The sequence below is a fragment of the Callorhinchus milii genome, unplaced genomic scaffold (genome assembly GCF_018977255.1).
Source record: "Callorhinchus milii isolate IMCB2004 unplaced genomic scaffold, IMCB_Cmil_1.0 Scaffold4, whole genome shotgun sequence".
Classification (NCBI taxonomy): Eukaryota; Metazoa; Chordata; class Chondrichthyes; order Chimaeriformes; family Callorhinchidae; genus Callorhinchus; species Callorhinchus milii.
In genome coordinates this window covers 74,258,483-74,285,873 of record NW_024704745.1, presented here as the reverse complement: position 1 = coordinate 74,285,873, position 27,391 = coordinate 74,258,483, and the positions used below count along the sequence as shown (strand labels likewise).

At 43.0% G+C, this 27,391-nt stretch overlaps 1 protein-coding gene across 1 annotated transcript; it reads left to right on the top strand.

The window, feature by feature from the left end:
- Window positions 1–4,062: 4,062 nt before the first annotated feature.
- On the top strand, window positions 4,063–23,024 carry vps36 (vacuolar protein sorting 36 homolog; the record flags this gene model as incomplete). Its single annotated transcript, XM_007891216.2, is given in 13 exon segments — window positions 4,063–4,131; window positions 4,654–4,724; window positions 6,702–6,816; window positions 7,476–7,565; window positions 8,288–8,371; window positions 12,948–12,980; window positions 14,210–14,287; window positions 16,295–16,429; window positions 18,208–18,273; window positions 18,944–19,008; window positions 20,457–20,541; window positions 21,042–21,118; window positions 21,807–23,024. Coding segments are annotated over 13 exon segments (1,074 nt in total), but the record flags the coding sequence as incomplete, so codon positions are not given.
- Window positions 23,025–27,391: the final 4,367 nt, after the last annotated feature.

The following is a 27,391-nucleotide window of genomic DNA, read 5'->3' as shown; positions in this document are numbered from 1 at the left end:
CCCCCGTCACCCTCCCTCACCCTCCCTCGCCCCGTCACCCCCGCCCTCCTCCCCTCCCCCGTCACTCGCCCCGTCCCCCTCCCTCGCCCCCGTCACCCCCTCCCTCGCCCCGTCACCCCCTCCCTCGCCCCTCCTCGCCCGTCACCCCCCCCTCGCCCCGTCACCCCTCCCGCCCCGTCACCCCTCCCTCGCCCCGTCACCCCCTCGCCCGTCACCCTCCCTCCTCGCTCCGTCACCCCTCCTCGCCCCGTCACCCCTCCCTCCCGTCCCCCCGCCCGTCACCCCCTCCCTCGCCCCGTCACCCCTCCCTCGCCCCGTCACCCCCTCCCTCGCCCCGTCACCCCCTCCCTCGCCCCGTCACCCCCTCCCTCGCCCCCGTCACCCCCTCCCTCGCCCGCCTCCGTCACCCACTCCCTCGCCCGACTCCGTCACCCCCTCCCTCGCCCCGTCACCCCCTCCCTCGCCCCGTCACCCCCTCCCTCGCCGGCCCCGCCACCCCATCATATTATCGACCGTTATCGACCCGCCCACTCCTTATTCCCTCAGACTCACCGACTCTGGTTATCCGCCTCCACATCAGGTTTGATTCCCGGTTGACCTTCCTCTCCCAGATCCGCTCCCTGACCAGGACACCTTCCTCCACCTCTGTCACATTGCCCGTCTCCGACTGAACCTCACACCCAATGCAGCCAACACCCTCCTCCGCAGTTTTTTTTTTTTTTGCACAGTTTCTCCGATTGTCCTCCTCAATGGTCTCCCCAGAAATGTCAGAATGGAGCCGAAGCTTCAAGGAAGCAAATCCAGTCCCTGAGCCAGGACGGTCCGCAGTATCCCAGCACAGCACAGCACAGCACAGCACAGCCTGGCTCATCAGCAGGACTTGGAAGGGCGAACCTGTCACTAGGGACAGGGATTATTCCCACTCAAGCTCCTGTTAACCCTACAAGCCAAAGGTGGTCCTAACTGGACCACCAGCAGGAAAGTTTGCCAGACAGGGCTTTCAATGGCGAGCTGTGCAGGTTTACCTGGTTAGATTTCAGCAGTTTCCCCAACGCAGACTCTGGGGGTTCCCAAGGCTTGGAACTTGCCAACCTGCGCCCAACGTCAGCCCCTTTGAACTTGTGCAGTCTGCGTTAGCGCTATGCAGTGCTGGGGATGTGGTGCTTTGTCAGAGATACCGTTCTTTGTATGAGATATTAAGCTGAGGTCCCATCTCCCTGTTCAGGTGGATGTTCAGGATCCCGTGGGATGGGAGTTTTTTTCCCGTGGCCAACAATCCCCCAAATAAAATTGGTCAATCAATCTGCGGCTGTTTGCGAGTCATTGCCGGATGCAAATGGGACGCCACGTTCGCCGCAAGTACACAGTCACTCCACCTTTCAGTAAATCCCACAGAGCACCTTGAGCCGTCCTCCTGATGTGAAAGGGGTTATACCAAGTGCAAAGATGATTTTTCTTCCAGATTCTTAATTGCTTTTCAGCGAACACCATGTAATTCCAGCTCTGTGAGCTTCTTCATTTTATTGAGCCAAGAGTTTTTGTTGTAATAACATTCCCGGATGCTTAAAAAAGTGAAGCAGAAGTTGTGGTTCATCTTTACTGGTTCTTGATACACTGGAACTGATATACTGTAGTATAAGGACACTCTCGTTGGACACTCCGATGCAGCATTGTTGGGAGGTGACATCTTCGAATGAGACATTAAACCAATAAACTTCACAGTATATCACTGGTCGGGTGAGTCAGTTCTGGAGAGCATCGCTTTAAGATAGTAAATTAGTACACGGGGCGGGTCGGAGAATTTGTTTTCTGCACAGAATAGTTAGGGTATGGAATGCTTTGATTGAGGGGAGTGATTGAGGCCTTCAAGAAGTAACTAACTAAATAGCTAAAGAAGTGTTATCTATAAGGTTGTGGGGAAAGGGCAGGTAAATGGGACTGAAAGGATTGCGCTTGAGGGAGTCGCGATGGGCTGAATGACTGGTGCTGTAACTTTCTATGGTTTTAATTGTCAAGTGCAAGGATTGCTGTTGTCTATAAGGCTATCGGGGGACGCTGTTCTGGTACAATTAACATATGCTGTACTTTGCAGCCTGTGAAGAGAGAACAGCGGGCAGTTGTGAAGAAAACAGATGACTCTATTCTTTGTGAAAAAAATACACAGAATTTGACCAGAAGACACTCTTTGATCATGATTTTCGACACCTGGGTGTCCGACGCATGAGGAAATCCGTCACCACGCTTAAGAGTATCTGTTTTGTTTTGTCCACAAAATATACAGTCAATTTGCTTATCGGGTCTTCTAGACATCTCGAAGCGCTTCAGGGAATATACTGTAAGTGAATTGACTGTGTATTTTGTGGGCAAAACTCGGCAGCCAATTGCGCGCAGCAGTGTCCCACAAACAGTCGTGGATTGAGTGATAAATTTATTATTTAAAAAATACATATTATATAATATATTTTTGAAGGGATTATTACCCCTGTGTGTTGTCTAATGGTTTGCATTGCCTGGGAATCAAACCTCAGGTCCTCTTGCTTGCGAGGCAATTGCTCTGACCAATATGCTACAGAACTTCACGCTACAGGAGTTAATAATAATCCCTACGTTTGATATAGCATATTTCTCGACAAGCGGATGTCATAAAGCGCTTCACCGAGTTACTGTAAAGTATAGAGACTGTATTATTTATAGGCAAAAGTATTAAACCTGCACCTGATACAAGAACCAGTGTCAAATTGGCACAGCTGGTAAGATATTTGATGTGATAAGGTGTTAAGTGTATTTCCTTAAGTGTATTTCTGAGCATGTTGTTTGGAAGGGAAAGGAGTGAGAGAGGAAAGAAAGTTGCCTAATATCAGCTAAATGAACAATTTTGGATTTACTTCTATGTCACTTGTACTGTAAGATGGTAAATAAAACAGATCTCTGATTGTGTCCGATTAATTTGCTTAAAGATAATGACCGCTAAAACAATCTATATATAACCTTGAAGGCAGGAGGGAAAAAACATGCTGTTCACATTTAATGAACCTTTTTTTATGAACCTGAAACATTTGTTGAGGACATTTTTATTCACTTTTTACACAGGCCCACTTTGGTGGTCATTTAGTTCTTTCTGTTGGGGCCTTCATAAGGCAGTGGAAAACAGGCCAATGGTTTAAAGCTGTGAATAAGGGGCTCCTGATACTTCACACGTGTTTGAAGACGACTTGCGTACTGATGCCCACAGCTGAAAGGAGCACCACTGGTCAGCATTCAGTCAAGTACAACTGGGAAAGTGATCCTGACAGGCTTCCAGTTTGGGAAATAAAACAGTACAATGCATCCAATTTAATTGTTTACGACACAATCTCGTTGTTAACCCCCTTGACTCAATTGATATAAAACGGACATATTTCTTCCCTCTCTTCCTCCCCCTCCCCTCCCCACATTGTCCCACAGCAAAAAGTGTAGTTCGTCTAATTTGACCAAATTGTAAGAATTCTCACTTTTAATTGGATTGCTCCATACATTTCATTCACTTGGTTTGATTTAACTTAAACGACAACCTGCTGTAAAGTTGCGAGAGTTGCTGCTACAGCGCGGCATTCAGTCAAATACAACTGAGAAAGAGCTCACTGAGTAGCAGTGGGAGCTGGGGTGGTGTCTGACCATAATAATAATAATCCTTGCATTTGATATAGCGCCTTATCAAATCATTGAGACGTCTCAAAGCGCTTCTCAGAATATACTGTAAAGTGAATTGCTTGTATATATTTTTGTTGGCAAAACACGGCAGCCAATTACACAGAGCAGTGTCCCACGAACCGTCGTGGATTGAAATGACCAAATAATTTTCCCCTGATTTCTTCCTTCTTGGTCCGCTGAGGCTAACGGTGTGGCACCACATTGTTTGCTGAAGTTTTCGATCCGTTAACTCAGCACCAACCGAGATTGGACCCTTGCAACTTTCCAGTCTGCATGGATTTGTGTTGGACCCAGCAGTGCCCTTACCCACTGGGGAGCAAGGTGCTGTCGTTTATACATGATAAACAATCACTTAGTCTTGTTTTTTTTCAGGCAAAACTGGATTCGGGAGTCCTTCTTCTCAGCACACACAGACTAATCTGGAGAGAGCAAAAAAATCACGTATGTTTCTTCCAGGCAGCTTGGGTTTCTGGTCCTTTTACGTGGCTGTTTATGAGGGGATCTCACACTGTTATTTGGGGGTATCCTTTACAAAAGCATTAGGCCTCAAGTATCTTTAAAATCTTCTGGCTCAATTTTATTCCTAAGCGTTTCCACGTGTTGTAGTTCTATGTATGCCCTGGCACCTCCCTACCTCTCCAATCTGCTTACTCCCCAACACACTACCTCCACTCTACTGGCTCCCGCCTCCTCTTGTCCTTTGTGCCCTTCTTTCTATCTTTGGCGACCACACTTTCAGCCTTTACGCTCCAAAACTCTGGACCACTCTCCCTCAATCCCTCCTCCTTTACCCCCCACTCCCCATTCCCCAATTTCAGGTCACCTCCCGCTCGGTGTCGTGCTCTACCACTGTCAAGCGCTCTGAGACGCTACCCTGTGTGAGGGGCACTATATAAATGCAAGTTGTTGTTGTGTTGTTGATGGATTTATCCACTGAACCAGTGCCCTCTGTTGCTCCTGCAGGATTGCTGCATCTGTCTACCTTTGTCACAGATCATCTTTTTTGAGGAGCAGGCAGCGGGAATAGGAAAAAGGTGAGACTCTGACATGATTATCACTGAGCGTTTACAGCCAGAGGGAGGCCATTCGGCCCATTGTGTACATGTTAGTTCTCAAAGGAGTAGCAGACACTACAGTGTGTGTATACTGTGGGACTCCACTCTCTGAATTCCTTTCCATGCAGTGACTCAAAGCTCAGGCTTAAGTCCAGTCAACCTCTTCATTTCCTAGTTTTTAGGAGTACGGTAGATGATAACAGTATTAACAGGATCCTCCTTCCTAATAACTGAATTACTAACATTACTGCCCAACATGAACCTGAGCTGTATAGGCAGCAAGACCTTAAACCCTAAAGATCCCAGTGTGTTCCTAGTTAGTTGATCTAATAATAATAATGAAAATATTTCTTGCATTTGATATAGCAACTTTCACATCAGAAGGACATCCCAAAGCAATTCACAGGATATTACTGTAAAGTGGAGTAACTGTGTACTTGGAGGTGAAGGCAGTAGCCAATTTGTGCCCAGGAATGTCCCAAGTGAACAGCAATTTTATTTGCGGGTTTGTTGGCCAGGACACAGGGAGAAATGTGCCTTTCTTTTTGAATACTGCCATGGGATCTTTAACATTCAATGCTAATCAGCTGCCACATAACGCCTAAAAAAATACGGTCACTACAATCTACAGTGAATCCGTAAAACACTTTGAGACATCCTCTCAACATGAAAAGCACAATATCAAATGCAAGAATTATTATCATTGAATTTTTGAACTTATTGTTTCTCATTTCGGTTTTTATTTTTTCTTCTAAATTCCACACATTTCTGTGAATTGCTGCGAACTACAGCAATTTCAGTACTCATCAGATAATTTAAATAATAGAAACGTTCTGTACTAGAAAGGACTGCGTGATGGTGTTTGTGTGTATTTTGGCAGTGGATGGGATTAAATGTTTGTTTTGATAGGAAGAGTGTGCTCCAGCAAATGTTTTACGGTCATTAATGAATGAGTTTATTGTTCTACCGGGACTGATAGCCTGTCTTTTGGCAGTCCATCTATTGGCTTTCCTGAATTAACGATCTTTTTGGCCCGGAAAAGGGAGAGGAGATCATGGAAGGACAGTAAAACTTGCCATCCCGCGCTTGAGAGCACGGCATCCCGTCATTTTTGTTATTTATGTCTGGAATTTGCTCCCGTTCTCAGCACGGTCAGCAATAATAGCCTTGCGAACACGACGCCCTGATCATTCCGTGATTTGACAAGAATCAGGATTTTCCTGTGAAGTGTAGTGACAGTAATTGTAGGCAAATACCCCATTACAGTGGAACCCCATTTTAACGTGCTTTGTTACAATGTGATTGGGGTGTGGACCCCGACATTTACTTACCCAAACTGCAACGCGCCTGCAGAAAGTCCGCCGGGTTGATTGAAAATCGCTTCCGGCTTCTGGCACGCAAGGTCACCGCTCTGCACAGGAAATGACCTGCGCAGTGACCCGATGACTTGGAATTCGGCCATTTGGGCTTTCTCTACGCTCGAACTTCTGAGTCATCAGGTCACCACTGACATCACTTCCTGCACACAACCTGACGGCTGGCGAGCTTCTTGCGCACCTGCATAGGGAATGCAGAGCACTGACTGGGGATCATACCCTGTTATAATAATAATAATTCTTGCATTTTGCATACAGTGCCTTTTCACTTCATTGGAATGCCTCAAAGTGTAGCGACTGTGCATTTTGTAGGGCCCGATGTTTCGCACAGCAAAGTGAACAACCAATTATATCAGGCCAAGACATCAGAGGAAACAGGCTTCTCTATTTGATTATTGTGGGTTTTTTCACATGTGTCAGAACAGGCAGGTGGAATCAGTGCTCCCCAGCTCTCCACTGGATTATAAAGGGGTATCAGTGAGAGCAGCTGTCTGTGTTCAGGTATTTGTAATACCATGCTTCATTCTTGGCTGAGCGAAGGTCTGATACAATCCCTTTCCCACTGTTCTTCTGTTTGCAGTGCCAAAATTGTGGTTCATCTCCATCCCGTCTCGTCGAACAAAGAACCCGGTCCGTATCAGAGTAGCAAGTATTCTCATATCAAACTTTCCTTCAAGGAGCATGGGCAGATTGAGGTAACTGCAGGGTTTTGTGTTGAACACGTCACTGATGTATTGGCATTTGTCTTTTAAGTATAGGAGAGTTTCACCACCAATTTAACTGGAAGATTCTGAGTTTATCCAAAGGACGGCAGTTTTAACAATGCCGCGCTCTTTCCTCCCTCTTCCCGCCTCACTGTGTTGGAGTATCAACTCAGATTATTCAAAGTCTTGATGCGAGTCTTCAGCCCACAGCCAACTCTCAGTTTATAATAAATGATAATCCTCAGCAAATTGCAAACAGCAGTGTCCCACAAACAGTTGTGGATTGAGTGACCAATTTTATTATAATTATAAGGAATTATTACCCCCGGAAAAGTGATCCACTAATTGACTAACAACTGTAGTCAATTGTCAGAAGACTGTATATACAATGCACATTTATACAATGCCTTTCATGTTGGGAGGACATCTGAAACTGCCTTACCTCGCTGCCTGGGCACTCGTGCTTGGGGTGGTGGGAGCTAAAACCAGGAGGAAAGAGATGACCAAAACACAGTTAAAGAGGCAAATCTTAAGGCAGGCTTTGGAAGTGGGGAGGCAGGGGGCGAGGTAGAGAGACTTCATGATGGAGTTCCACAGAGGTCTCCAAAAAGGAGGGAAATTCACTCATTAATATTGTTCTGTCTTTAAAGTTCTACAGACGGCTGACAGAAGAATTGTCTCAGAAGCGATGGGAGCAGATCACAGTGTCTCAGCCAATGCAGTCAGTGAGTGGATCACAGGTTGTTAATATTTTTTGGGGGAGGTTTTAAAAGGTTTCCTGCGGCAGCAGAAATTCCTTCTAAATCCACTGCACAACATCAAACAATGAGTGCACCAAGTCTAGATTCCAGAGTAAATCATGCTACATTGGCCAAACTATGTTTTAACCTGAAACCTCAGATCACTTGCCGCTTCTGACATAATTAAATTTTTCCACACCAGACAGCCTTGTGGCCTTCCTTTAGTAAAGCTGCCAATTGTGGTCATGTTTTGTGGTCAGGTTAGCCTGACCAAACTCAATTGATTTAATGCAGGTGCAGCTAATAGAGAGAGGCTCAGATTTGACCTGAGATCTGGAAATGAAAAGGCTGTGTATTGTATGTGGACAAGTCCCATACTGTGTAACGATGTGAACAGCTCCTTCAGCAACCCCCCACCCCCACCCCTTCTCCAGGATTGCTTGCACACTGGGCTCAAGACTATTTTATTGGGAGGAGGTTACACTCTCATGGGGAGAGGCGAAAAGTCTGAGAAAACTTTTTATTTCCGTTTGGTAAATGTCTGGTAGATCTCAACAGCTATTATTAAAAGTAACCAACTTCCCTTCCTTGTTCATTTCCTTTGGGACCTTCTACCAGACCTGAGCAGTAGGAAGTCTTGCAAGAGAATGAAGCTTAAAATTGACTGCGTGCAGCACATTTTATTTACGGTGGGACGATAACAGAATTTCCTTTTGTCACAGACGAGAGTGAGGGCAGTCGGGATTGTGGGTATAGAAAGGAAGCTGGAGGAAAAACGAAAGGAGACCGACAAAAACATCTCAGAAGTAAGTCGCTCTAATTGTTCAAGGTCGACCATCCGCTGACAGCATTTCCTCTGAGACGCTGGTGGGATTTTTGTCAGCCTGGCTCAGTTGGTAGTGATCTCGCCTCTGAGTCAGAAGGTTGCAGTTTCAAGCTCCACGACAGGGCTTTGAGCTCATTTGATCTAGGCTGATGCCCTAATGGTGCACTGCTTTGGTGGAGGTGCTGTCCTTTGGATAACCTATTAAAGCGAGGTCTCGTCTGTGTTCAGATGGAGGTTCAGATCCTATTCGAAAAGAGAAGGGAGTTTCTCCCACTGCTGTGGTCTGCAATCCACCAAATATTTTTAAAATTGGCCATTCACTTAACGGCTGTTTGTGGAACATTGCTGTGCACAAGTTGGCTATAGCTTTCGCCTACAAAAATATACAGTCACTACAGTATATCCTGTGAAGCGCTTTGAGACGTCCTCACGACTATACCAAACATAAGGATTATATATAGATTTTCTTAATTGTTAAATACCAGCATAGTTTATAATGTAGGATTTGTCACTAGTACACACTGCTCCAAAAAACTCTTTTTCAAGATGGAATACACAAAGGCTGGTAAAGGTTGTGTGGAGTAAGGAAACTTGCTTAAGATTTTGCTCTGTCTTAACAGTTTCAGTTGATATAGTGAAGGAACTCAGGAGATTCCACTAACATTGATGCAGGACTCACTACTAGAGGCTAACATGGGTCTCATTTAGAGTCAGTTGCAAAACTGCCTACTCTTCTTTCTGTGTTCGCAAACCGTGTTAATTTTAAGAAGGGAGTGGACAGCTTCCCGATGCTTGGTGGAGGATGATTATATTGAATTGCTGACTCCAAGGTGACGTGTTTGGCAACTAGATGTCAAAATCAGATTAACCGTTTTGTGGTGGTCTCAGTCGTCCTGTTCCTGAGCCAGGCTGGTCCACAGCACTCCTGGGCACAGACCAGCCAGGCTGACACATTGACAGGATTCAGAGGAGCAGATAAGTCACTTGGAGCAGAGATTCTTTACACTCATCTCTTGTGAACCCTGCAAATCAAACGGGCTGGGAAGCAGCGGGAAGCTTGCCAGACAGCCTCTCATTGGCAAGCCATACAGTTTTAGCTGGTTGAACTCCAACAGGAACCCATCGCACACCCTGGCCTTGGTTCCTGCCAAACTGTACCTGTTAATCTACGGAATTACATAAGCGTGTGTATCCCTTCAGGGAGAGAGAGTGCATTCCGTTCCACACGCAGGGAAATTTCCATGTGTAGGTGACACACACATGTGGAACTGTCATTCTGGTTTGGATACTGTTAAGCATGGGAATGGGTTTTCGCATGTGTCGGGACACCCAGCTGACCCAAACAACTTAATATTTTTAATTTTAATATTTTAATTAAAATTTTGTAAGAATTGTAGATCTGATTTGATAAATTCAGATCAATTATACGCCCATTAAACCTAATTCAAATGGTAGAGTTCAGTTAACAAATCCAGCAAACCATCTTCAAGATAATTGGGTCTTCTCTCTCGCGCCACCCAAAAATAGCAAAACTTTATGATTGTATTTTTTAAACGATTTGGTGTGGAGCACTTTGGATATGACACTGTTTTGATTTCACAGATGAATTATATCATAGCAGTGACCCCAGCATCCAGTGAAGGCTTCCTGCCGCCCCTGGCGCTCACTGATAAGAATCCTGCATTTCAGTTCTGTTTATCACAGGAAGTTCCTGTTAGGTGTTTGCCTCCTCCCTTTTGTTCACAGTCTCTCTGAACAATTCCATTATTGGAGAAACAATGTTAATCGAGCTATTCCGACGGCATGTTTTAGTAAGGAAAAGAAAAAAACTGCAGTTCTGGAACTTTCCGTAGCCTCCACAGATTATTGTAAACATCGGAGAATTGTTCAGAGAAAAAGGTAGGTTCACGTGTAAATCAAAATACATTGGTATCTAGGATACAGCCCATGGTTGGGATGGTATGTATTTTAGCCTAAAAATAGGGAAAGCTGTAGGATATTGTGCTTTTACCAGATTTATTAGAATAGTTTAATTAGTTAACTTTTTTTGTGTGAATAAATAAATGGCATAAAACGATGGTTTTAGACATCAGGAGTCCCATAGGGCCTTGGTTAGGGCACTCGCCTTGCAGGCGAGAGGACCTGGGTTTGTTTTCCGGACAGAGCAAAATCTTAGGCAAGTTTCCTTACTCCACACACCTCTATTTACCGGGCAGTAAGTACACTGTTCTTATTTGATTGGCGGATCACATTCTCCAAATCCACTCAATCCAAGACTGTTTGTGGGACACTGCTGTGCGCAATTGACTGCCACTTACTGCCTGAAAAATACAGTCAATCCACTTTATGGTATATTCTGTGAAGCGCTTTTGAGACGTCTTAACAACGTGATAAGGTGCTACATCAGATGTAAGGATTATTATTTTATTATAAAAAAATTGTGGGCTTGATATACGGAGCCATTGCATTTGTAAGTAAGGAAATGATGAATCTTTAAGACCATGGTTAGACCATGGTTGGAATATTGTGTGCAAACTATTTCCACTGGCGGCTGGGTTGGTAACTGAGGATACCGATTTAAAATAGTTGTTAAAAGAAACAGAGGAGAGAGGAGGAGAAATGTTTTCACACGGTGAGTTGTTCAGATCTGGAATGCATTGCCTGAAAAGCTGGTGGAAGCCAATTCAATAACAACTTTTAAGATAGAAGTAGATAATTATTTGGGGAGGACAAGTTTGCAGGGCTATAGGGATAGAGCGGGAGAGTGGGATTGATTTGGAAGCTCTTTTCAAAGCTGGCACAGACACGATGGGCCGAATGGCCTCTTTCTGTGCTGAATAATTCTAGGATTGTATGATTTAGGCGCCACAGTACGAAAGGATATCAGAGTTATAGAAAGGTTAACCACCTAAATATGTCAGAGATGAGGGCAAGTAGCTATGACGAGAGGCTGTCATAGCTCCTTGCCCTCATCTCTGAACATATTTTGCGTTGTAGATTTCTATGATTCCACAGAAAAGGCTGCACTAGTCCACAGTTTGGAACAATACTAGAAATTCGCAGCAAGTCAACCAGGGTCAGAAGGAACAACAGATCAACATTTGGGGCACTCCCTGCCAATTATGATTTAGAGTCTAACCTGAAATCAGAGATCAATCTGTTCTGGATTACAAGAATTTTGATGTTTTCATTTTTTATTTCAGTCTGTAATTGTGAGTTTGAGGGCATTTTTCACACTTACTAAACTGATAGAAATTTACAACCCCCTTTGAGATGGCAGAACTACACTATTTAGGTGAAAAATTGAATTTGAAAACTAACATACACCAGAGTATTGGGTAATAGGGTCAATTGCATAATAATCATAATAATAATCATCCTGTAAAACAATAACTTACATTTATATTGCACCCTTCACATAGGGAGTGCTTAAAATACTGCAATACTGTAGGACCCTGTTACAACACACTTTGTTGTAGTATTATAAGAACATAAGGACTTATTTATAACGGCCACTTCTTCCGAAAGTGCAGGCACTGAAACCTTAGAATGCTGTCGTCAGACACTCAGACTGGGAAGTTTAGCATAAACTCCTTTCTCCGTGATGTATCTTACTTTTGAAGTGCTGGGGCAGCTCTTTGACTACCTCTCCCGACAGCAGTAATAAAGGCTCTCATACCGTGAGTAGAGTTTTAGTCTGTAATTAATAACAACAGCAACAACTTGCGTTTATATAACACCTCCCTCCCAGTGTAGCGGTTATGTATTAGCTGAACACTGGACTTGTTTGGAAGTGGCTGCTTTATTTGGAGGCAAATGTGGGCAGCAAGGTCAGATTCCAAAGGGAAATGCGTTAAACTTTTTGGTAATTGAACCGCACACTTGATTTGGTCAGCTCATAAGTCTGCCTTTATTCAAAATTGTTAGACTTTACAAACTTCAGGCAAGGTTAGCAGGAGTGGAGGGGAAGAATTCCATCCGCCAATTCCTGCCAATGAGCTCGAGTGGCTGAGCTGTCATCACCAGTGCTTTGCAGCACCACAGAACTGCCAGGCTCAGGAACCAGACTACCAAGATCACACTCTGTTGCTAAGCAAGTCACCTTGGAGCCAGCTCAGCTTCATTAATAATTTCTTCCAAAAAAAATTGGTCCCTTCAATCCACGATGGGATTTGTGGGACACTGCTGTGCGAATTGGCTACTGTGTTGCGCCCACAAAATATAGTCAATTCACTTTACAGTATATTTTGTGAAGCGCTTTGAGACATCTTGAAGACACAAAAAGGTGCTATATTAAATGCAAGGCTTATTATCAACCTCCCTGCCCAGGGATGGCAGTCATGAGGATCGGAGGGACTACCTTTAACTCTCACGTTTCACTGATATTAACTTCTGGAATTAAATCAAATTTCATGATGTGTTGTTAAGAATTTTTCTTGCTTCTGTCTTTTGTCTACATAGCTGTGTTAATATGTTTAGAAGTGTGTTTTGATAACTTTTTAATTTAATATTTCTCTAGGGAATTCTGATTCTAACTTTTCCTCTTCTATCTCCAGGCCTTTGAAGATCTCAGTAAACTGATGCAAAAGGTATGTTTCCTCCTGCTCTTCCTAACCACAGTTAAATGCTATTATAAATGCTATTAGTGTGTCCGCTAATACATAACCGCTTACGATTAATTAAACAATGACTCCATTTATTTATTGTAAACTACCCATTTGCTAATTCAAGAAAGCAATACTAAAGATGCAATACAGTTTACATTTATACAGGGCTTTTCATATGGAGAATGTCTCAAAGTGCTTCAAATGGAGAGTGAAGAAATTGTATCTCTAAAAAAGTCTCCATTGCTTACAATAGATTAATAGGGACAACCAGTAAGTGTTTCCATCACAGTAATAGGGGATGTCAGTCCAGTTCCCCCCCACTGGGTGAATTTGTGATTTCAGATGCCCTATTGTAGCATGGGACCTTCACTCTGACAGAGGGAGAGAGAGAGAGACAGAAGGAAGTTCAAAAGTAGATGTTCAGCTATTGTGTGCTGTCTCGTGTCTTCCCACAGCTGCTCACAATGTCATTGGCAAAGGTCTACAGGCTGATCACCTGCCCACTCTTTTGGTACAGGGTGGATGCGAATATAAGTGGAGAAGCTAAACTTAAATGGTAAAGCTTCACAAGACATTAGAAAAACAAACTGGCTGTGTATTAAAGCAAGGCCCCTGCTGCCTCTTCAGGTGAATATTAAAGATCCCATTAGCACTATTCGAAAAAAGAAGGGAGTTTCTCCCGATGTCCTGGCCAACAATTCCCCGATAAATTTGGTTGGTCACTTCATAGCTGTTTGTGGGACACTGTCGTGCACAAATTTCTGCTGCGGTTGCCTACAAAATAGAACACAGTCACTACAGCATGTCCTTTGATGGGCTTGGAGACATCCTCCCGATGTGAAAGTGCTGTATCAAATGTAAGGATTCTTCTTATTATAGGAAGGTATAAGCAACAGATGTGACATGCGAGCAATGTTGCTGAGTTTGTACCTACCCTTGGCTCAGCATTGTATTACTGGCATCTTTTGTGCATGTGTGTTTAAAACTTTGTGGTTAATATCTGATCCTGATAAGTAGTCTCAATTTGGTTACTGGATCCACGACTGTTTGTGGGGCAATTGGCTGCCGTGTTTTGTTCGCCCACAAAATGTACAGTCAATTCACTTTACAGTATATTCTGTGGTGCTTTGAGACATCTCAAAGATGTGATAAGGCACTACATAAAATGCAAGGATTATTATTATCTAAATGTGCTTTGGATTTTTTTTCAGGCCAAAGAGATGGTTGACCTGTCGAGATTAATCGCAACTAAAATTAAAGACAAACAGGGTGAAATATCCGAAGATGAGGTAAGAGACACGTTGGTCGGAACTTGAGTTGGCCTTAGAGCAGCAATCAAAACATGACGTGTTGGAAACCAATGGCAACATTTAAAAGAAAGAATATTGTATTTGAAACGTCAACCCAAAAATGCCCCAAAATAAGCGCAAAATATTCCTACTTGTGCCGCAGTCCAACCTAGTTATATTAAGCTGATATCAGAAGCTTCCTGTTATTCCAGACAGTTTTTTTTTAAATCCTGTTTTAAACTCTTTTAAGGTCTCATTAATGTTGGGATCTCAACAAGACAAACCCCGGATAAGAAGAAGGGTTTTATCAGTCCTCCCAAATGTGCAATAACAAGAGACAGCGTTTAGTTTAGTGAGAAATGTAGATTTGCCAATTCTGTCCTGTGAATACTGTATTAGCCAAATTGCTAATCATACTCCCTGGGTTGGCACATACCGAGTCTGCTTCACGTGCAATTGCCTTTGAGTGGTTGGTGTAAGATGTTGCTTTGAGTTGGGTTTGCAAATATCTGTAATCTGTAAATTTGTTATCGTGGGAGGTTGCTGAGCAGAGAAGGGAGGAGGAATGTTAGCACTTAGCTGCACGTTTAGCAGGTTTCCTGCCAAATTGAATGGTCATCAACATTCATTACATCTTGGCTCAGTTGTTAGCGCTTTTGTCTCTGAGTCAGAAAGTTGTGAGTTCACACAGCACATCGGGACATGAGCTGATACTTCAGTGCAACAGATCTGACCAGAGGCTCACAGAGATGAAATTGTTCTCATTCGAAAAAAGATTGAGGGCGATATGATGTTGATCTTTAAAATGGTAGAAATAAAAGTAGGTTTACAGAAAAATTTGATCTATTGAGTAAGAACAGAACCAAAGGCAGTGGGTTTAAAATTTCAGAGCTTTAAGCATAATAATAATAATAATAATAATTTAAGCATGAGTGGATGTTAGAGTTTACCTGCTCCAGGACTCTACCCGGTGTGAAGGGCGCTATATAAATGGAAGTTGTTGTTGTTGTTACCCTACAGAGGAGTTGATATATGGAGAATATCCTAACAAGAGGGTATAATTTAACTCCTTTAAAAATGAAATGGGACAGTGATTATTTGGCAACATTATTCGAGAATAATAGGGATAGGTGCTGACTGAGATGGACAAATACTCCACAAAACCCAATAATTTCTGCGTTACTGATGGGGGTGGGATAAAGAGAAGAGAGAAGGCTACAAATGTGCAATCATGACATTTATGCAGTAAAATCCTGTGAAGCACTTTGCAATATCCTCCCGACATGAAAGACTCTATATCAAATGCAAAGATAACCTATTTAGTTATACAATAAGAGAGGGGGCTAGGGGTGGAGATGTGTTGGTGGCTGAATATTCTGTAGTTTTAAATTGGTTACCTTCTGGGTTCAGGGAGTAGCTGTGCTAGTTACCAGCCTGCGTGAGGGGTGCTATATAAATGCAAGTTGCTGTTGTTTCGCTGACGAGATAGATTTCACCCACTCTCTCTATTATTAGGGTGAATTTTTTGCATGACTGGGAAGGAGTGGTATTTTCTGCTTCCATGCTTTCTTTGCCTAGTTTTCTTTGTAGCATTTTATTTATTAAGTGAAATTGAGACTTTCATTCATTTTGCACTAAAAATAATTATTCAACAGCAGCAGCCTGCCAAGTCTCTAGCTCCTTGTTCAATTTCCACTTGTTTCCTTTGTTAGATGAGTCGCATTTTTCGATGTGTTTTCAACAATGATGTGGTGCTGCTTTTTAGTGGGTCAAGAACACGGCGATATTTTAGCCAAATGCAATACAACATATTAGATGACTACTTGCATAGCGCCCTTCACGCGGAGTAGGGTTTTGGAGCGTTTACATTTAGAAATAAAAGCATTTATTTTGTGCACTGTAAATTGTACTGCTTTCTGTATTGTATTGTAAATTCTTGTATCAAGCGCTCCGAGATGCCCTCTGCCGCGAATGGCGCTACATAAATGTATATTGTTGTTGTTACAGACAATTCGTTTCAAGTCCTATTTGCTGAGCATGGGCATAGCTAATCCAGTTACGAGAGAGACACACGGATCTGGAACACATTACCATATGCAGTTGGCGAAACAGCTGGCGGAGATGTTACAAGCACCTTTAGAGGTAAACATTGACCTTTGGTTGGATACTTTTTCACCGACAGAAATGCTCAGGTGTCAGCCTGACTCAGTTGGTAACACTCCAGCCATGGAGTTAACAGGTTGTGCGGTTGAAGCTCCTCGATGGGACTTTGAACTCACAATCTTGGTTGACACTCTATTGCAGTATTGGGGTAGTGGCACAGGGGAGATGCCTTTCTTCTGATGAGACATTAAACCGAGGACCAACTAACTGCCTGTTCAGGTGGATGTTAATGACTCCATGTCAGTAACAAGAAGGGAGTTTGTTCTGATCTTCTGGCCAACAATCCCGTACATAAAATTGGTCACTCACTTCATGGCTGTTTGTGCATAAATAGGCTGCCTTGTTTGCCCACAAACACACAGTCACTGCATTTTATTACAGTATATCTTATACATATTGGGATGCTCTTCCGACGTGAAAGCTGCTATGTTATTATTACATTTTCCGAACTGTGGTCTGTGTAGGTCTTTTCTTTGTTTGATAAACAGACACATTTACACTTAATTTCTTTACGTCCTCATTACAGAGAGAAATATATGTCTCCACTATTCCTCCAAATAGTGTTGAGGTTTTTTAAGAGAGTGCGCTTTTGTTCCACGAATGGTTTTTCCTCCGGCCCCCGCACTGTCTCGTGCGGTGTCCCTCAAGGCTCTGTCCTCGGTCCCCTCCTCTTCACCCTCTACATGCTCCCCCTTGGTGACATCATCCGCAGACATGGGGTTAACTTCCACATGTATGCGGATGACACCCAACTCTACCTTTCCTCAACTCCACGACCACCGATGTCCTGACAGCTGCCTGTCCGACATCGAGTCCTGGACAAGAGACAACTTTCTTCAGCTCAACGTGCGTAAAACTGAGGCCCTCCTGATTGGCTCACGTCAGCGCCTCCGCACCTCAGGTGCTGAAGGCATCAGCATCCAAGGCTGCACTCTCCACCTCTCAAAGCCATCAGGAACCTCGGTGTTCTGTTCGACCCTGAGCTGTCCTTTCTCCCTCATCCGCACCACAACTGGCACCGCCTTCCATCACCTCCAAAATATCGCCAGCCTACGGCACTACCTCACCGCTCATGCTGCTGAAACTCTGGTCCACGCCTTTATCACCTCAAGGCTGGACTATGGGAACTCTCTCCTCGACGGCCTTCCCGGCACCTCCCTCCACACTGCAGGTCATTCAGAACTCTGCAGCTCGTGTACTGTCCCGCACCAGACACCGCGACCACATCACTCCCACCCTCGCTCGCCTCCACTGGCTCCCCATCCCCCAGAGGATCGAATTCAAGATCCTCATCCTCACCTACAAGGCCATTCACGGCCTTGCTCCCTCCTACCTCTCCGACCTACTATATCCCCCTACCTACCTGCCCGTACCCTCCGTTCCTCTGGCTCCGGTCTGCTCCACGTCCCCCGCCCCAACCGCCCTACAATCGGTGGCCGGGCCTTCAGCCTCTCAGCCCCGAGGCTCTGGAACTCTATCCCCCAGTGCCTTCGCCCTTTCCTCCTTCAAGGCCGGTCTCAAGACCTTTCTCTTTGACCGTGCGTTCAGCTCCCCTCTCGACTCTCTATCCCCTCCTCGCTCCCTCCCTTCCCTCACCTCACCCTGACCATATCCCCCCGCTTGGGTCCTGACCCAACTGTACAGCGCCTTGGGACGTCCTCCCGACGTGAAAGGCGCTCTATAAATGGAATCTTGTTGTTGTATAAAAATAATTTAAATTCAATGCTGATTTGTCCATTCTTCTGAAACTTTGATAGGAGCAAGGTGGGATGATGGCGTTGACAGAGGTTTACTGTTTGACAAATCGAGCTCGAGGAATGGAGGTAATGTCACTAGTATGTGACTAGCTGTCTAATTTCTGCTTAGGTGTCGCTCTGCAGAAAAGGCACACTTATCAGTTCAGGTTACGAAGTACTACATGAACTCTTACTGGGTGTATTGAATTACGCGTGTGCAGTATAGATTATTGATTAAATTGGATTTTATCCAATTTATGCAAGTTTGCCTTATGGTCCCGATTGATACCATTTATGTGAGTTTTTCTGTAGTATATCCTGTAAAGCTCTTTGGGATGTTCTCCCCATGTAAAAGCCACAACATCAAATGGAAGGAATATTATTATAAGAGTAAATGCCAATGCCATGCATTTCCTCAGTGACCATGCATTTTAACAGTGATGGATATGTTTTACCTCCCTTCTCCGAACAACTCTCCTCTGACACAATCGGTACATCACCATCTGCAGGAAGCCCATGCAAATATCACCGAAAATTGGGGCTGCAGAGGTTGAGGGTCTGAATTAGAAACATATTTAATCTAAATATCTGCTGTTTGACCACACGTGAAGTCTGCGGTTGTTAAAACGCCCATTGTGTTTTGACTTAAAACACACAAAAAGCTTATTTTATTAAATCAGAAGAAAAGGATTATATTGCATGCCTTTGTATCTTTACATCTCCTTTTTATTAAAAAAAACTGTTTTGTTTGTATCAGCTGCTCTCGCCAGAAGATTTAGTGAATGCATGCAAAATGTTTGAAGCACTGAAGCTGCCTATGAGGTGAGTATATGTCATTCAGAATCGTAATTCACCTTGGCTCGGCTGCTAGCACTCTCATCTCTGCCCCACTAAGACCTGTAGCTCAGTGGTTAGAGCACTCGCCTTGCAAACAAGAGGACCTGGGTTCAATTCCCGGCAGTGCGAAACGTTGGGTAAGTTTCCTTACTCCAGACGCCTCTGTTTACCCAGCAGTAAATAGGAACCCAGTTGTTAGTCAATTGGCAGATTGCTTTTCTGGGGCTAATAATCCCTTTAAAAAGCAATAATAATTTGATCATTCAATCTGCCACTGTTTGTGGGACGCTGCTGTGCGCAATTGGCTGCTGCATTTTGCCCACAAAATATACTGTCAATTCACTTTACAGTATATTCTGTGAAGCGCTTTGAGACATCTCAGAGATGTGATAAGGCACTATATCAAATGCAAGGACTATTATAATTCACCTTGGCACAGCTGGTAGCACTCTCATCTCTGCGTCAGAAAGTTGTGGGTTCAAGCACCGTATCCTGGGCTTTGGGCTAACACTCCAGTGCAACATTGGGGTTGCCATCTTTCGAATGAGTGAATAAACTAAAATTTCATCGGCATGATCAACAATGAGGTTAGGATCTCATGACGCTGTATTAAAAAAGGAATTTCTCCTAATGTTCTGGCCAACATTCCTCCACATTAATCAGTCATTCACCTCATGGCTGTTTGTGCGACATTGTTACATCCAAATTGCCTGCAAAAAATAAGCACTAAACGTGCCAATATTTACCATGAAGTGCTTTTGAGACAGTTTCAATGTTATATACACCATAAAATGCAAGTTCTTTCATCTTTCCCTCATTATTTGTCCTCAAATATTCATCCAGTTCCCTTTCAATACTGTCACACACTGTGCCAGCTCTGATCACCTTCATCAGTTTTTTTTAGTTTTAATCCTTCCCCCGCTGCTCTCCATCCTCCTCAATTCCAACCCCCAGCTCGGCTCCAAAACACCGACTGTCCAGCGCCTTGGGACGTCCTCCCGACATGAAAGGCGTTATACAAATGTAATTTTGTTGTTGCTGTTGTTATTTCAATAGAGTTTTTAATTAATTATATGACTAGAGTTGTGATCTTTCAAAAATAGTTTGCCAAACTATGGTATGGTTCTGTTATGTGCTTTGCCAGTTTGTCGCTCAAATAGTTACCCTCACGTGAATGACAACAGTCTAGTAGTTGGACTTACTCATTGTTAAGTTGGAGTTAAACGTGTAGTGATGTTTAACGGAGAATTACTGGGCAACATTAGGACACTGTTTTGAAACTTTTGTGTGTAACTTTTGATTTATTTAGAAGACAAAAATATACCTGAAGGTTTGACTTATGCACTTTATTTTACCAGCAATATTGTGAATGTTTCCAAGTTAAACACTTGGTTTAATCTGTTTCAATGGAGTTTATTATATTTTCTTTGCAGGTTGCGTATTTTTGACAGTGGAGTGATGGTAGTTCAACTACAGTCACACAGCGAGGATGAAATGATTGCATCCGCACTAGAGAGTGTAAGGAAGTTTTGTTCTCTTACTCATTGTTAAGTTGGAGTTAAATGCATGGAAAGGAGAAACAATGGGGCAGTAGATAAACCATCACCCACATCAAACTCTAATAAACGGACGAACCTGCCTGTATTGATGGATTATCGCTCCAAGTAACAGGTCAAACGGGTAAATACTAGCATGAAAAGCTCACGGACCCTATTCAGTGCCTTCCATCAGTTGAGATCAGCAGCTTGTTAGGTGGCGATTTATTACGGTACAAATACAACAACAAAAATTACATTTGTATAGCGCCTTTCATGTTGGGAGGACATCCCAAGGCACTGGACAGTCAGTGTTTCGGACCTGAAGTTCTTTGGGACATCCCATGTGAAAGATGCTATATCAATGTAATTTGTTGTGTTGTTATTCGTAACCACCATATCACTCTTATTCAAGAGCTTTTTGGATGACCCAGTGGGATGGCTATAACGGGACACATTTGTTTTTCTCTCTATTGCCTATAGGTGACAGAGAAAGGCTGCCTCAGTTCTGAAGAGTATGCCAAGCTTGTGGGTATCTCCGTGCTCTTGGCCAAAGAAAGGTAACTAATTATTATTATGGCATTGTATTGTTTATCTGAAAACATAGTCGCTTAGAATGATCTAAAATTCATTTTAAAAAATGAGGGAAAAAGCTTTGTATGAGATTATCCTCAGACATCATAAGGGATGTTTATTGTCATTGTCAATTTATTATGTTCATTGTCCCAACACAATGACGCCTTAAATAAATAAAAATATGAATTATATCTTAATGGTAAGGCTAATAAAACAAACATATTATAAATATGACAGCATTGATTTACAAATTGGGGTATTGATTATAGATATATATATTAAAAATAACTTGACCACTCAATCCATTAACTCACTCCCTGATTTTTGTGGGACACTGCTGTGCAATTGGCTGCCTTGTTTCGCCCACAAACTCAGTGAATCCACTTACGTATTTTCTGTGAAGAGCTTTGAGACGTCTCAATAACATAATAAGGCACTATATCAAATGCAAGAATTATTATTAAAAGAATCTGGCGTATATGAGAGAGAAGAGAATAGAAGGATATAGGAGAGGATTAGGAGGGGTGTAGATGGGAGAGAAGCCTTACATGAAATATAAACACTGGCATGGACTAATTGGGCCGAATGACCTTTTTCCGTGCTGTAGTGTTCTATATCATTATTTTAACAAGTTATGTTATATTTTATCTTCTGATTTCTATTAAATTACAGACTGCTACTGGCTGAGAAATTTGGACATCTTTGCCGCGACGACTCTGTTGAATGCCTGAGATTTTTCCCAAATTTGTTTCTGACAAAGACTGAAAGCATACAATAGGAAATCTTTACTGTATTCTCTGAGGAGGCTGGTGACTGAGGCATATTGAGACGATCTCTGTTGCGAAATGTTCCAGAATCGATTTTGAATGCTTCAGAAGCAAAGTCATGGAGAGATGCAGTCCTGTGATAAAGTACAATATCACACTGGAAGAGTTCTGTATCTTATAGTCTACGGAGTGAATAAATCAGTGCCTGTCCCAGCTTCACCTTTGATGTTTAAGAGCTGCATAAAAGGTGCGTTGCAAACCCAGACAGCATTCGTGTGACTGGTTACTTGTGTAAAACCTAGTAAAACGACACTCATAATGTCAAATAACAGTAAGTCTTCTAGTTTTAGTTTGTCCAGTTTTCTACCAGTTTGGATTCCCCCCGCTCTAAAGGTCTTGTTTACTTCATTGTAGATAATTTTGAACTACAGAGGTCTTCCTTTCAAGTGCCATCACTGGCACTTATCCAACATTATTTTCTTTCTGAGATCTTAAAACTGATAATATCACTTTCTCTACCATCGTAAATATGGTAACTTTATTTTTTCAAATAAGCCATTGAAATTGACACCTGTGTATTAAATTACTTTAATATTTAACCACTCTATTTTTCATTTCTACATGTTTTTTCGCATTAAGTCTTTTATGTCTGTCTATTCCTTGTTTGTTTTTCAGTTTTTCCTCTTTTTCTTTCACTTGTTCAGTTTCCGTTTTTCTCGTTTCCAATCCTCAGCTTGTCCTTTCCCATTATTCGCTGCTTTGCTTGGCCGTTTCTGTTTCTCTTGTCTTGAGTTTCCTGTTATCCCGGTGTTTTCAACCTTTTTCTCACATTAGACCAAGAGTAAAAGTCAGCAAGGAGTAGATAAAACCTTGAGAGATCCCAGGATCATCCAACAGCTTGTGGGAAATGCTACATTGAGATGTACATGGAGGAAAGGGGAAAGATCTGGACAGAAATTAGGTGAAGACTTAGCAATGCCAAGTTGAGGCAGTAGGTGATGGGAAGGAAGGATGAGAGATAAATTTTGGATCCTGCACACACACACAGAATCTATTCCTTTCATAGAATCCTACTCCACAGAAGGAGACCATTCGGCCCATTGTGCCTGGACCGGCAATTAGTCCCACTCTTCTGCTCTTCCCCCATAGCCTTGAATTTTTTTTTCTTTTGCAGTAAATATCCAATTCCCTGTTGAGTTATTATTGAATTATTGAACCCAATTCAGGCAATGCATTCCAGGTTGTAACAACTCGCTGTGTAAAACAGATTCCCCTGGTCTCCCCTCTGCTTCTTTTGCTCTTTTCTCTCAAGTTCAGAGGTTCAAAATATATGATAATGCAATTCCTGATCCTCTCCTTGTCCTTGAACATTAAGTATTTAAAAACTGATTTAATGGCTAGTGTATAAGCATTACAGTCAGGTGTCAGACTAACTGAGTGTTAGTGGTCTGTATTATGTTTTCAGAGTACATGGTCCATTTGTGTCAAATACATTGCAGAGCAGGGAGGGTCATCAGCAAATCTAATTCATTATTAATGGCCTGAATTATTGTCAATAGCTCTATATGATCATTGTTTTTTTGCTTTCTTAATATCTATTGTTTATATAATACGGTGATAATATGGTGTCACCTGTCTCATTTGATAGCACTCTTGCCTCTGAGTCAAGCAGTTGTGGGTTCAAGCCCCATGTTGGGACTGCAAACTCAGTCTAGGCTAACACTCCAGTGCAGTTCTGGGGCAAGTGCTTCATTATCAGAGGTGCTGTCCTTCAAATAAGACATTGATTTAAAGCCCTGTCTACCTCTTAAGGTGGACGTTAAGGTTCCTATGGGCTATTTGAAAAGTGAAGGGAGATTCTCCCATTGTGTGATGGTCAACAATGACCATCACAATGATACAATTGATCGTTCACTTCATAGCTATTTGTAGGGTTTTCTTTGCACAGATTGGCTGCTACGTTCACCTACAATAGCACAGGATGTAACTATTTTTTGCAAGGCTTGTTTTGGGAATATGTGCTGCTATGTGGGAAAAATGTATAAAATTGAAAACCTGCATTGAAAAAAAACCTGCAGGGAGAAACTGATTTTTAATTTCACAAAATAAAGATTTGTATTTTCCCTCAATGTTTTTCTTACTTTGTTCCTATATTTGCACTTACCACCCTACACCCCCACCAGTCTGATAATTACTTGCATCTCTGAAAAATCACCTTGACATGTGTTATCCTTATTAAAGCCTTCTTATTGACAAGTCTCAAGACCCTCCTCTTCAACCAAGTCTTCAGTTACCCTCCTACCCCCAACCCTACCCTCCACCCCTAACCCCTATTCCTAACCACCAGCTCAGGTGTAAATCCTTCACTGTCCAGGCTTTGGGACATCCTCCCGACGTGAAAAGTGCTGTGTAAATGTAATTGGTCGGTGTTATCCAGAATCTTTAACCTTTAGGATCTGTTCCACCTAAGCATGAACTTCATGAAGAAGTGTGGGATTTCCTGCCCAGGTTAGCATCATTGACTCAGTCACACTGATATAAACACAAAGTTATTTCTAAGTTGCACCTTGAAATTAAAATCACCTTGAAATGAATCAAAAGAAAAATTAAAACTCAACTCATTTTAAGAGCCCTGAATTTGTAAAATATCAACAGGAAGAGGCCATTCAGTCTTCTCTGCCATTTTGTTAAATCATGGATACCGGGGATGAGGGACTTCAGTTCTGTGGAGAGACTAGAGAGGCTGGGATTATTCTCCTTAGAGCAGAACAGGTTGAGGGGTGATTTGCAGAGTCCTGGAGCTCAGTGGTTAGAGCATTCGCCTTGCAAGCGAGTGACCTGGGTTCAATTCCAGGCAGGGCGAAACCTTGGGCAAATTTCCTTCCTCCACACGCCTAACAATAATCCCTCCAAAACAAAAATAAATTGGCCATTTTCAATCCACGACTGTGTGTGGGACACTGCTGTGCGCAATTGGCTGCCGCGTTTCGCCCACAAATATATACGGTTAATTTACTTTACAGTCTATTCTGTGAAGCGCTTTGAGACGTCGAAAAGACATGAAAAGCACTATATCAAATGCAAGGATTATTATTATTTAATAGAGGTGTTCAAAATTATGAGGGATTTTGATACAGATAGGGACAAACTTTCCTCTGGTGTGTGGGTCGGTAACCAGAAGACACAGATTTAAGATAATTTGTAAAAGAACCAGAGGGGCAATAAGGAGAAATTTTTTTACCCAGAGAGTTGTTACGATCTGTAATGCACTGCCTGAAAGGGTGGTGGAAGAAGATTTGATAATAGCTTTCAAAAGGGATTTGGATAAGTACTTAAAAAGGAAAAAAATTGCAGGGTTATGGGTAGCATCCTTCATGCAAAATAGTTCTCGGAGCACTGCACTGTGGCAGGATTGGTGCTGAGCAAGGAGGTGACTATAGTCTTGGTCAAAGATGTAAATCAAGGTGGGATTTAAATGTAGAAAAAATTAAAGGAGATGTGAGGGAAATCAAAAACACAATAACTTGTATGTTAAACACCCATTACATAGAGTAACATCTCGGAGCGTGTTAAAGAGACGGTGCCAGACGGGTGTGGGTAGCTTTTGAAGACTGGATGAGATGGAGGGGTAGGTTTCTGATCCTAGGTTTCTGAGCTGAGGGACTTGTAAGTAAGGGTGAGGATATTAAACTCGATCTGCTGGGAGCCAGAAGACCCTGACAAGGACAGGGATAATAGGCAACGTTTTGTGCAAGTAAGGCTATGGTGCCAGGGTTTGAATATTGTGGAGCGAGGAAAGAGGGGATTTAAGTCTGGAAGGTGACAAAGGCATGAATGAGGGTTTGGATGTTCTCATGGACCATTTGATAGCGCACCTGCCTCTGAGTCAGAAGGGTACGGGTTCAAGCCCCGCATTGGGACCTTGAGTTCATAGCTTAGGCTGACATTCAAGAGAGGCTGTCGTTCAGATGAAATATTAAAATAAGGTCCTATCTACCTGTTCAAGTGAATGTTAAAGATCCCATGGAGAGTTTCCCATTGCTGTCCTGGTCAACAACACCCCAGATAAAATTGTTCATTCACATCATAGATGTTTGTGGGACATTGCTGAGCACAGATTGGCTTCTGACTTTGCCTACAAATACACGGTTACTACACTTTACAGTGAATCTTGTGAAGAACTCTGAGAGATCTACACGAAAGGCAAATGTAGTGATGGGGTGGGGGGGGGGGAATTGCTTTCTTGGTGTCCTACTAACAGCTGTTGGATGGATCATGACCTGGGGCCTGAACCCACAACTTTGTAACTCAGAGACCAGAGTGCAACCAGCACCTTAACACACATGATCTGCATTAGTTTTGGTGGTCAGTTAATGGGAATACTATTTTGGCTCATTCAATGGCTTTACATTTTGGCAAATATGACAGTTCATCACTGTGGAATCTACTTATATTACAAACCCGTCATTGTGGTGCAAAAGATTGTAGGGGTAAAGAGATCCATCCGGCAGGGTGGTCTAACCTTTTGGCAGCCGGGGGCTGGATGCCCTATTAGAGAAACATCCACAGGCCACAAAAACAATATCCCTTCCAGAAACATAATACTGTATAACATTTACAGGTTATGGAGGGAAAGGTGGGCCAATTGAAATGGAGGAGGGAGGGGTTAGCCAGATGAAATTGGCCCGCGGGCCGCATGCGGCCCAAGGGCCACCAATTGGACCACCCAAAGAGGGGAGACCCAGAAAGAGAGAGAGAGAGAGAGACACCAAGAGACATCCAGATTGTTAGTCTCTAAGGGAGATTTTCAGAGAAAGAAGCTCAGAGAGAACACAATACTGTAATTTATTCCAGAGACACATACCCCAGTGGGTAAAGATTCTCAGGTATTGATGAGCTCAGAGAGATGGACAGTAACAGAGAGATGCTCCAGTTTGGGGAGACCCACATCCCAGTGCCTTTACTTAAAGGGAATTGGTTTGACTTCATTTTGGCAGCTAAATAAGACCTCATGTAAGAACTGTACAGCAGTAACAGCATTCAGACAGACAGTGTTAGCTGTCATACAAAAAAAATGCATTTAAGATTTGACATTTCGATTGCTTTTGTTTTATTTGGAGTTGGAGAAAACCTTTGCTGAGCCTTCATTCTTTCTTTCTTCTTTTTTTTTGGACGATTTGCCCTGACATTTATTATTCCTGCCAGCTGAGTTTTGATGAGATGTTTGGGTCTCCTTTGGCGACTATTTTGTTGGTGTCTTAAATTACTGGAGGAAAAAACCATCGAGACTCATTCATCTCAACGCTCTGGCTGCTTTGCTGTGATTTCCTCAGTGTGGGTGTGAGTGAGTGTGTGTGTGTTAGGGGGGTGGGGGGGTATGAAGAGCGGATACCACTGTGTCAATGTGTATGAGTTGCTGTCAGAGTGAGGAAGGACATGACGAGGGAGGAGATCCTAAGCCAGGTCACCAGTCAGTGTGAGTGATTCGGA